The sequence below is a fragment of the Podarcis gaigeae genome (assembly GCF_964106915.1).
Source record: "Podarcis gaigeae genome assembly, chromosome: 5".
Taxonomy (NCBI): Eukaryota; Metazoa; Chordata; class Lepidosauria; order Squamata; family Lacertidae; genus Podarcis; species Podarcis gaigeae.
This window is the reverse complement of record NC_139681.1, coordinates 31,103,669-31,116,176: the sequence shown is the minus strand read 5'-3', so window position 1 is coordinate 31,116,176 and position 12,508 is coordinate 31,103,669. Positions and strand designations below refer to the sequence as shown.

At 37.8% G+C, this 12,508-nt stretch overlaps 1 protein-coding gene across 1 annotated transcript in view; it reads right to left on the bottom strand.

Moving 5' to 3' along the window:
* Window positions 1-1,794: 1,794 nt before the first annotated feature.
* COL13A1 (collagen type XIII alpha 1 chain) overlaps window positions 1,795-12,508 on the bottom strand; it is a 147,619-nt gene continuing 136,905 nt past the window's right edge. Inside the window, exons 40-42 of the mRNA XM_083740709.1 lie at window positions 11,949-11,987; window positions 10,256-10,287; window positions 1,795-7,986 (exon numbers count right to left, since the gene is read on the bottom strand). Of these exons, the coding sequence (XP_083596835.1) occupies window positions 10,285-10,287; window positions 11,949-11,987 (42 nt within the window). The 3' untranslated portion in view covers window positions 1,795-7,986; window positions 10,256-10,284. The remainder of the gene's footprint in view (window positions 7,987-10,255; window positions 10,288-11,948; window positions 11,988-12,508) is intronic.

Here is a 12,508-nt window from a genome sequence, read left to right as displayed (position 1 = left end):
GGAAGGACCATGCCTCTGGTAAAATACGCAGTTTGCCCCAGCAAAAAATTATGTGGAAGTAAGTCCTGCTTTGTTTCCTGAGGCTTCCAGTAAGATGTTTATAAAATAAAAAATTCCTTCCAGTAGCACCTTAAAGACCAACTAAGTTAAAGACCAACTAAGTTAGTTCTAGGTATGAGCTTTCGTGTGCATGCACACTTCTTCAGATACACCTGAAGTGTGCATGCATACGAAAGCTCATACCTAGAACTAACTTAGTTGGTTTTTAAGGTGCTACTGGAAGGAATTTTTTGTTTTGACTATGGCAGACGAACACGGCTACCTATCTGTAACTATGTTTATAAAATGTTTCAACTACATTAAAAAGTATCTGGAGAATTGGGTTCATCTGCCTATAGAACTCTACTCAGACTTCGAGATATTATTGAGAGGCCTTACTCCCATGTCTTGCCACCTTCATGGGCATGCTAAGTGGACTGCTCTCAAATTGTGTCATTGCCACAGAGGGCTAGGTTGGCTCTTTCCTTTTGTGGACAGGCAAAAACTTGATTCAGAAACCTTTGGCCACTAACTGGCTGTTGCAGCAGAGCCTTATGAAGGTGTGTGATCTACTTATGCTTTTAAATGGTTTAGAAGTCTTTCAGGGCTGTTTTTAATAGGGATACTTATTTGTCTAAACAACAACAACAACAAAATTTGTTTTTTAATAATTATACCGATTGTGCATGTTTTAGCTGTATTTAGCTGTGAGCTGCCTTGGGTCCTCTACTGGGAGAAAGGTGAGAGGGGAAAAAAGTAAATATGAATAACATAACAGTACTCAATGTATAACTAATAAGATAGAAATAATATTTCATCACTAATACATCAAAATCCTTTTAAATCTTATTTCCTATCACAAATGCAACTACTTTTGTCACCATTTTATAAGTCCTAAATAAAAAAAGTCCTAATAGTGAAATACAGCAGGAATCTTGATCACAAGACAATTATATCTTTTGAAGAATTATATCTATCTGAAGAAGTGTGCATGCACACGAAAGCTCATACCGATAACAAACTTAGTTGGTCTCTAAGGTGCTACTGAAAGGATTTTTTGTTTGTTTGTTTCGACTACGGCAGACCAACACGGCTACCTACCTATAACTATATATTTTTGTGTCTGGCAGTGATTTCTGCACTTGTGCATGAATCACATGGGTTGCGATTCAGCGCTTTGCACATGCGTAAAGTGCGATTTAGCACTTCTGCACATGCGCAAAATCCGGAAGTAACTCGTTTCGGTACTTCCGGGTTTCGGCTGGTCCATAACCCAAAAAAACGCAACCTGAAGCGTCTGTAACCCGAGGTATGACTGTATAGCATTTTAAGCTTTTTATTTCTCCCAGTGGTTTAAAATATATCACTTTCATTGTGAGGAGAGATTACAGTGGTACCTCGGGTTAAGTACTTAATTTGTTCCGGAGGTCTGTACTTAACCTGAAACTGTTCTTAACTTGAAGCACCACTTTAGCTAATGGGGCCTCCTGCTGCTGCCGCGCTGTCAGAGCACGATTTCTGTTCTCATCCTGAAGCAAAGTTCTTAACCTGAAGCACTGTTTATGGGTTAGTGGAGTGTGTAACCTGAAGCGTATGTAACCTAAAGCTGTATTGGAAATACGGTCTTTGTTTATAAATATAAAGGTTGAGTAGAGACAGTTTCAAAGTTTTCAGTGAAAACTGAAGCACGGTAAAAAAAAAAAGTTTAAACAATCACCACTTAATAGCAGACACACACACAATATACAGATAAGGTTTTGTAAGAGAATGCACACTTTATTTTTAAATCGGCTGCATGAAATAATAAATCGTAAACATTTGCCATTTTAAAAAGATAAATATTTACATCATATACAATAAACCAACAGTACAGAATTGCATAAACTTACGTTTTCCAAACAATAACCCCACTACAGAAATAATACAAGATAAGTAAATGTTAGCACAGTGAATGTTTGTAGTTTTCCTGGAGTAGGATCAAATTGTTGCCCCACAGTGCATGATAAAGAATGGAGAACTAGTTATGGCATTTGAGCGTATATCCTCAATGTTGCTTATAATCTACTTTGCCTAAGAAAGCTATTATACTTGAGGCTATGTGCGTATTGCTGTTTACTTCAGCTCAGTGTGCTCCCAGCACTGATGGTTTGAAACCATGGACACGTGGTGCTAACCACAATCCCTATCTATCCTCCAGCTTCTTGGGAATTACTGGTGTTTGATGTGTTTCCCCTCAAACCAGCTTCCATCTGACTTGAAAACGTAAGCAGCAGTTAATCTGAGGTGTGTTCATTTCCGATAGCCATTGTCTGGGCCAGCCTAGGACGTTTTTGCCGCATGAGAGAGACAAAATAGAAAGGGCTGCTGCTTCCTCTGCAGCGCCCCCTGCCACCACTTTTCAGCAGCCACCTGAGGCAACTGGAGGTGGTCTGGAAAAGGCCCAGCATGCTGAAGGTGGTGGTGGGGAGTAAAAGAAAGCCAGAGAGGAACAGCCTGTGAGCAGAGGAGGCTGCGGCCGACAAGCACAGGAAGCGGTGGGTGACATGCTCCTCAGAGGCTGGATCTGCCATGTGAGTTGACTGCTTCACCAGTCCTCATGGGCGGGCTGGCCCATGTGCAGATGAAAGTTTCATTGAATTGGAATGGGTGGGGAGTAGCAGGTAATGCATATTGGTTGAAGACACCCCTGCTTCCTCTCCTGTGTGTACAGCAACATAAAAATGTGATTTGGAAATGTTGCGAAGAAAACCATGTCACTGCTTTTCAAGCCACGAATGTGTATGTATCCTGATTTAGTATATTTTTACATAAAAAGTGAACATTTTTTTTCCTGCTACTTTATAAAGATCTGAGCATCTTCTCCTTACATTTTGTTACAGTATAATGATGAGGTGTATGCTTGATTCCATTTCTCCAAAAAGTAATTTTGTTGGGAATGTTGAAAATAAAACTGCATTTACCCATTGATTTCCGTAGTTCTACTCTGTGTATGACTTGTTGGATATAACCCTAAACGTTTAAATCAGTATTCAGCAGAAGCTTGAAATACTTTTTTTTAAAGTGGGCATATACACTTGGCTGCAGTTAATTTACAGTTAAATACCTTTATCTGTTTGAAGTAAAAAGAGTTTGAAGTTGCTTTCTCACAAAGCTTATTAAATATTACCCTACAATATTTAGTTGGCATGCCAAGCAGTGATTTAACAAACTGAAAATTTCATTGCAACCTATGTAGATACAAAGATGTCTATCTCAAATCAGTTGAAGCCTATGTAGGAGAATGTAGAAACAATGCCCCAACAATGCAATATATTCCAGTTTAATAAAATTTTAAATATTTGTACATCAAATAAAACCAGATAAAAAGCATATTTTGTCATGTAAATTGACAAAACCAGAAACAACAACAAATTGTTTCTGCAAATCAGTTTCCTGCAAAAACTGGCTCCATAACGAAAGTCTTTTTTTTAAAAAAAATAAAACCAAATATTAATTCAAAAGATTAGCTACTCATATAATTTTTTTAACAAATTCTGAAAGCTTAAATATCTAGAATGAAATGATGACTTTAAAGCTATTACAAGAGTCCCATTGATTATTGTGAGGTAGGATACCACACAAAAAAATCTTAAATGGCAGGTTTCTGTCTGCCCTGATTTTAATATCTTTACCTGCTATTTATGAAGGTTCCTAGAATTTATAATCTACCTTAACCTGGATTTGGAAATAATTCCTGTAGGGTCTGTCCTAAATTAACACTTTGAATTCGTTTTTTTGTTGTTGGTAAATGCACACAGAAGACAAATAAAACTAATTTGTCATCTTTCAATAAGTCACATGAGTAAGATATGATGGGTCCTTGGAAATATTTGCATGGGTCTACTCACAGGAAATTCTTCAAAAAAATCAATTCCTTTGCATGCAAAACATGATTTTTGGACATGCATCTTTAGACATTGTGGTGCTGGATCCCATAATTAACTGAAGGGGAAGAAAAATGCTGCTAGCATTCCAAAAATGTTTGCACAACAGTGCACAGAGCTATTGTAGATAGGCTTTTCTACGAGTTCTCATGCTCATACAAAAGTTTGCATAGCTGCTAGAACATATTTAGAATTAATTTCACTTTCAATATCTTTTTTGCTGTTTGGCATGCACTGATTTCTAGTTTTGGAAGAACATGTAGAATGAAGATTAGAAATTTTTGATTACATATATTGGAGAAAATTTGGTAGATACATTAAATAGGAGTTTAAATATATTTTATGAAAATATATTTGTTGCATGAGGAGGATATGCACTCATTTGCAAGAGTCACTAGAATTAGTGGCACTGATTGAAAGGATATGAAAGATGTAGAAGTAAGGTGTTGAAGTGTATTGGGATGCGGAGACATACGGAATTTTCTCTAAATGGAAGTTGGCACTCACCAGGAGCAATGTATTAATAGGAAAAGGTAGCTAATTGATTTACCATCAGACCCTTATACTTCCCATTACTGTCTGAAATCTCAAAATAATATAGTAACTAGTCAAAAATAATAGCAACAATAAAACCTAAGATTAATGCATGTAAAAAGTATAATTCCTTCTCCATACATCATTTATAAAGCAAAGCTGGTATTTAGTTATTTAGATATAAAACCATTGAGAGCTAACAAATATGCAAGCAACCCAAATGCCCGAAGATTATACAGACTGCGTAATGAACTTAGCGTTTAAGTGCTCAATTAATTCATAAATATATTGGGGATCATGCAAGATCCATTTTGTCCAGCATTCTGTTTTCAATAGAGGAAGCTTACAAGGAGAGTGTGAAGGTGATGGCAGTCCTCTCTTGCTCATTCCTCAGGCTCTTCATGTCCAGAGCTATACTGTGTCTCTGAGCAAGGAGTTGTTTACTTAGGACAATTTGGATATTGAAAGTTAAAGCACAGGAAGGTGTCTTATTGGATAACAAAATTGGCAGTATAGAGGTTAGTTTCATTTTCACAATCGCTTCAAACAGAACAGACATGTTTGAGTCTGTTTTCGTTTAGAGAGACCACCTGTCATCAAAAGAGACCATTTCTTTGCCCTTCCTGGTCCCTACATTTTGTGTAAATTGTTACTGTTATTGAAAGAGACCATTTTGATCCCTCAATCCAGCTCAAGTGGTGCATAATTATACATAGCTAATGCGCCAGAATGATGGGGGTGCACAGTTAGATGCACATTCACTGGAATGTGAATCCCTGTCCTCTTCCTGGTGTTGTTAGCCAAACATAACTGAGTTGCTAGAGCTTGATTGGGGGCCTGTATTTAGGGAGTCCACAGTTGTTTGGTCCCCAGGGTAGTCTGTGGAAAAAAGAAAACTTCCGAGCTGAACATCTGCCCATCAGCAAAAAAGCACCAATAAGATAGTGTACTTAGAAGGCAAGAAAACATCATCCCTAACAACAAATGATTTAGGAACTTAAAATTTTCCTGCTTTCCATATCAAAATACAGCTACAGAATATATAACAAAATAAAAAAGGAAATGTAATATTAAAAAATGAATATATTAAAGTACAAAGGCACACCGCCCTGCAGTTGGACACATTCTTACCTCAACAAAACGAACTTCTGCAACAAACCTGATATGCAAAAATAGCAGTCCCTGTTAATACTTACACTGAATAAGTCTTATATCAAAAATGTTTTGAAGTAACATTCAATTTCTTCTTGTTCTTTGTGAGCACTCTCTCCCTGATCTGAAGAACATTCAGTCCAATCCAAAATTTTGCAGGTGCATACATAAAGAATTCGTAAGTGCAGAGGGCTTTCTCCTCATTGCTGGGCAGTCCTCTGTATGCATCCCCATTGTCTATATGGAGCCACCTCCAACATCGCAGTGAACACCTCTTTGCTGACCAGATTGTATATGTGGAGGTTGGGATGGGAACAATCCTTGAAACCTAGCAGGACATCTAAATTATGGGTACACTGCAACATAGATCCATGCTTATGCCCCATTGATTTCAGTGGCATTGGTTCATAATGGTGCACTTAACTGTGCCCAGTGTGGTATAATTATAAGAACTTAAGCGCAAGTCTCATGAACGACTACCCTGTATCACTTTTGACTTGCCCATTTCTGGTTTTTCTGCAGTTAAAGCTGTGGCAGAAATCATTTAGTGATGAAATAGTACCCAGTGGCAATTAAGGTTTCCAGTAACCAGTTTATACTGTTTGTTCTCAGTATTGTGAAATCCTTCTATTTTCTTACTGAATAGTTCAGGCTCTGCACTAAACTATGATTTATAAGCAATCAATGAAACATAAAGGTTTAGATCCCAGATTGCTGTTCTAATCAGAAGTGAGGGGTTTTAATTTGCAGGCCCCCATAACATATCCCCAAAGTATCCCAGTCACTACTAACAGACTTTCAGGGGACTAGAGGGAAGGTGGGGGGAGCCTCATTCCACGAATTCTGTCCTGGTGAAATTAGCATCCAACAATCAGCAATCATGTGTGTTTCCTTAAGAATTTATGGGTTATTGCTATTTGAGTGTTTACTGACAGTTCTCATCTAGAGCTTTGTGGGCATTCCAATGTGAATATGCTATTTCTGCATGAATCCATTTTCAGCAATGTAGGATGCAGATCTGCATGTGTAAACAGATGTATACACAGAATTGCCTCCTGTAAAAGGGATAAGGGAGCCCAAATGTATGCAAAAGTGTTGTATGCAAGGAGCTGTTGGGGCAGTTTAACTGTGCTAGAGCCCTGGGGGAGCATTCAGAAAAGGAAAAAAAACCATCAAGTAAATTACAGATGAACTAAATGCGTTTTTTGCACAAGTCTTCACAATAGAAGACATCCCAGAGATACCTACACTTAAAACAAATTAACAATAATACACATGGACTACAGGAATCAGTAGAAGTTTTAAACCTAGTTGACAAAACAGTAAGTTACTGGGACTACATTGCATCCACTTGAGACTTCTTAAATAAATCAGATGATATTACAAAACTATCAAAATTCAAAAGGGGCGAAGTTGTCATTAAAAATGTCAGCACATTATTGGAAAGTTATATTCCCCCCCCCCCCTAATCTTTTGTCCCATAAACTTGTACAGTCTGTTAAAGTGGTGCCCTTATGTTTTTAGCACTGGGATAGTTCCACTGAAAAGGGAACCTAGAGAATTGAGCAGTTTTATCATGGCAGCAAATACTTCATGACAAATATGTTTCTAGTATGAAAAATGTCTGAAAATGAGTAGAACTAAAATTATGTAGAAAAGAAATCAAACATTTATCAAATTTAAAATTAACTTCTAGTACACCAAAAGGATAATAACTTTCTTGCAGAAAAATAAACGGTAGCTTTTGAAGAGAAGCCATGAAAAGGTTAACGATGGAATCATCACGTGAGTAAATGAATGTTTGTCACTGGGCAACCAGGAAAGATGGCGAAGTGTTGCTGTATCTTCACTGAGCTGCTTTTCAGAATCAATATTCAAGTTTATTGCTTAGAAATATGAGAAAAATAGCCCCTCTTCTGAAAAAAGCAACAACCACAGAAAGTTGTCTTATGTCCTAATGTTCTTCACATCAGCTGCTGCATGACATGTCAAGATTTTTGGACGAAGGCTCCTATTATCAAAACAGACTGAATTGAATGAAAAATGATGAAACAGAAGCCAGTTTCTCTCACATCTGGCACTGGTGCCAACCTCTGGAAGGAGAGAGCAAAAACCACTGGGGTGTCCATCTTCTGCAGCCTCACCAGGTCCACTGTTCAGGAACAAAGCTCTGGTGCGCGTGGCTCAAGAATACTTCGTGCTCCTTGGAGGCAACTCATTCAATAGCTTCAGCAAACCTTCAAGCAGGATGTTCTTCTGTCACCACTGTAGGCCTTCCACAAATATCTCCACTCTCTTACTGGTTTCATTATTTGGCTATCAGCCAAGGAGTTTGACCCTTTAAGTGACAGATATATTATTTCATATAGAAATGTCCTTTCAGATATTAGTAAAAGTGCTGCTCTCATGTACTTAAAACTATGCAAAATCTCAAATCTAATTTTATCTGTGTTCCACTGGGCTCCACTTAAACATAAATGTTTATAATCCTTAGCAGCAAGTATTTTTCACTTAGCTATTTTGGGTTTTGCACCTGTGCCATCCCTTTTCTGAAAATGATGGGAGTCTATCACACCTCCCTGAAATAATGTGAGTGGATTGCAGCTAGTATGTTGCACAATCCTTTGCTCTACTCAGAATAGTGACATTGTAAACCAGGAACAGTCTAGTTTCCTGTTGTGCCCTGATAGTGAACTAAATCTGAGTTGGGTTTCATAACTATTCGTTTGGGGTGCATCATGGGGATGCAGTGCACATTTTGAATTGTCAGCTGCAGAGTTGGGGCAGATATACACCATATATTTAAAGACCATCCAACACATTTAAAGCACACAACTCGCCCCCAAAATCCCAGGATCTGTAGTTTCCCACTTCACAGTGCTACAGTTCTGTCTTTTTTAAACTACAGTTCCCAGGATTCTTTGGAGAAAGTAATGTTCTTTCAATGTGTGATGGGTATGCTTTAAATGTATGTTGCGGATCTGTCATTAGTGTGGATATTGGTGGTAGTCATGATGGGGAATTTGCATGGTGCATGAACTGAGTGACATCTTTTAAAATACTGGTCTGTGTCAATAGTATACATAGCTAGTACTGCTTCCAAGACTAAGAGAAATACATAGCAGTAATCTACACAAGGCTAAGCCTTCACTTGTAGTACTATGTTTTCCATACTAAAGTTCAAGAAAATGCTGAGAAGCCAGAAGAGATTTAGAAGGATATGAGAAGAATGACAAGTCACATGGGGAAATGAGAAAATAATTGGAAATGTTCAGCTGAGGCACACACACCTCATGACCTACCAAGCCAAAGCATATCCTGCTGTGGGTTTGTCCTGGTTTCAGTGGATTGACCAGAAAGCTGCTCTTTCCTCTGTGTGAAGTGGTCAGCATATATTTAGTTAAGAATCTATCATATGTTAATAATGTCAAGGGAAACTTAACTGACTGTTCACTGATCTGAGGGCACAACTAAATGTGACCTTGAGATCCTTATCATGGATTGCCTGTGTGTGTGTGTGTGTGTGTGTGGTGTGTGTGTGTGTGTGTGTGCGCGCAGCTTGGGGTCTTCTGGGGTCAGGACCACCACTCTGGGCCTCTTGGGTTCATGTGTTTTAATTGATAGTGGCCACAATTAATTATTTTAGTCTCTTGCATTACCTTTAGTTTGGCACTGAAGTGAGGACAAGAAGCAACATGTGTTAAAACCAGAGGAAAACAGCCGTTGTTTGGGTTGTGAGATCTTGCAGGGTGCAGGGGCAAACAGGGAAATGCTGAATAAATGCATCTTAGTGCAATAACATTTGATGCTCCTTAGAATGAAATATTTGAAGAGCAGCAATGCATGGGAAGAGAGGCAGCAAATTTTAAAAGACATCCAAGAACTGAAAAGGGTTATTAGAAGTTTCTACTGAGTTCAGTGGGACCAACTTCCTTATTGTAAGGGTGTATAAGATTGTGCACTTAGTTGTGTATCGGAAGCCTGCTGTTCCCACCAATGACTTCCTCACTGAAATGTTAACCTTAGCTTTAACTGATTCTAGAAGATCAGTGTTTATGTATGTGCATGTTTTGTTATCCACAAATTCTCTCCTAGTTATTTCATCGGTGCCCTCTGCTGGCAATAGGCTTGAACACAGGTGGTCCCTGTTGTTTCTCACTTTGTTGGCTTACATTTCCCCATGAAATACCATTATATATATATATATGATTTATTTTACAAATGTTAATTTCATTTCATTTTAATAATGAAAGTCCATAGTATTTTAAGTTGTTCTTGCATTCATTGTCAAATGGCTTTGTTGGTCTTCCTATGTAAATAGAGTGATTCTTCCTGGCACCTTAATGCAATAACTTATTTAGCTGTATCACTTAGTATGAGTGCACAAATATCATGCAAATATTGCAGCTGTATTCCACAATGCAAGTAGCATAGTATCAATATACATATAATGATACAAATGACTGACAATCAGATAAAAAGGAGAAAAGTAGCATTTTCTGTACAAAAATATGCAGCTCTTTATAATTTGAAAAATGCATTATCTTTTGGCACTTCCAAAAAGAACACTGTATAAAAATAAATATTCTATGCACAAACACACATACACACACAGGCCAGTCCATGGTTAGAATCTTCACTGCAAAAGAAAAATATAAAACTATGTTAATATCACACATAATAATTTTGAAAGGGATTTTCTGTTGAGAAGAAGTGCTGTGAAGGTATACTGTTATGTGAGTATGATCCAAGGGAAATAATCTAAGCATGTAATCAAAGCTAAGCATGTTGAAGTCCTATTGATGTAAAAGAGAGAGATTTTGCATGTTTCATCAGTATGAAAATGTCTAGCTTTGTTGACAGGCATTTTTCTTAGGAACTGAAGTCCTGGGGAAATCACCTGTTCATTTTGCATTCTTCAGTAATTGACTAGGAGAAATTTGTAACCCATTTGGTCCTATTCCCTCTATATTCACAGTCTGCACTTTGGTGTTCAAAATGCTTCACTGGAATTCCACTTTAATCAGTGGCAGTCTTATGATCTGCAGAGCTTTTAAGCTTTCTGCTTTGCTTGCTGGGCAAGGCCCACTCAGCATGCTAGCTCTGGAAGGTTAGGGATGCTCACACGACATCTCACAGGAACTTGGACAGCCCTGTGAGATCTTGCAAGAGCATTCCAGCACTGGTGTGCTGAGAGGGCATGGCCCACACAAGAAAGGCAGAGAACTTAAAAGCTCTTTTTGCACTGGGAAAACTTGGCACAAAAAGGCTGCTAAGCTCTCTGCCTTGCTTGCATTTAACTTGTGGAATTTCAACCAGCTGGCCTTCAACCTCTTAGGGTTGAAACTACACAAGTTAAATGCATGTAAAATGTAATCATACTGTACGAGACATCTTGTGAGAGGTTAATCACAGCATGAACTTTATGGAGAGATACTTTATTACAATGGATGCACCAGGGCATCTTAATGCTGGATTCAGACATATAGCATACTTTTGAATGCATAAAGGTTCACAAATACTTTTACACAGAGAGTCCAATAGATATGTAACCTCTGTACAAATTACAGATTTAAACCAAGTGGTTTAAATACTAATTTTAAAAGTTTTGGGTGTTTTGGATGTTTAATTATGAAAGTCTCTGTTTGAATAACAGAAGTGAGGTGTTAAATAAGTCTAACATTCTCATGAATGTCAAATTCTGACTTCTAAGGACCAAACTATATATGTCATCAAACACATCATTAGTAAGCAGGTATGTGGATTAAAAGAAAAAGAATAGCGAACTTGGGGTGATTTTTGTCAGGACCGAAGTACATGGTGATAGAAGGTTTAACTCTTTCCTCTATCATGCCCCCCAAAAGATAATCCCTTCCAGCTGTTTTTGACCCCAGAAGGAAAGTTCTCTTTGCAGCACTACCCTCATGTGCCTGCTCTGCATTAAAAGAGAGACTGCATACAGAGATGTTTGCTAATGATGTGTTTAGCGTCATATCTACTTAAAATATTGGCATACAGTTTATAATTTTAGGCTTTTGATATGATTATGATTATATTATGTATACCCCACTCTGGGTGGCATACAGCATGGTGAATTGCTAATGTGTTTGGTTTGGTCTGAGTTATAAAAGATACATTACCCATGTATTCATCTTATTTGCATATGTTTGAACAATAACATAGTACCTATAATATAGATGTTTTTGAATTGGTACAGAAGTGTGCTATGGCCAACCCTTCATGCTTTTCTGTTATAGTTACACCATGCAGAAGCAGCACATATCACAATCATGCCATTACCTTATTCCAGCATCCTTGAACTGGCAAGCCATCTTCCCCCTATAACAAAGAATGATTTAAGGAGTTCAAAACAGCAAAAGACTAAAATAAATCAGGAGAGGAAATAAATAATATAGCAGCAGAAAATATTCAAAATTTAAAATCTGTTTAGATGAGATATCCCAATGTAATACACCTTGCTTAGCCATAGATTGAATAAACATGTTTGGTACAAGAGGGCTGCCTCCGCATATAATAGAAGGCCCACATGTTCCAAATCAGAATCTTGCAACCAAATTCATGTTGGACCTTTCCATACAATCAGTTTACTGTCCAATAAGTGTGGATTCCAGATCCATTAAAACCTATGGAAGTTTTGTCACTGATTTCTGTGGCTCATAAATTACTTTCTAAATGTACAGCTACTACTGACTGGTTTAGCCTCCAAAAGCCTCTCCTCAGTAGGCTATGGTGGGGCCATAGCATTTACCCAGTCCTTAAACTACAATGTTTTGATGTTTTGTTTAGTGCTTTGCAGGATGTGTGTGCACGTATTATTTAAAATATCTGTAAGCACAAAT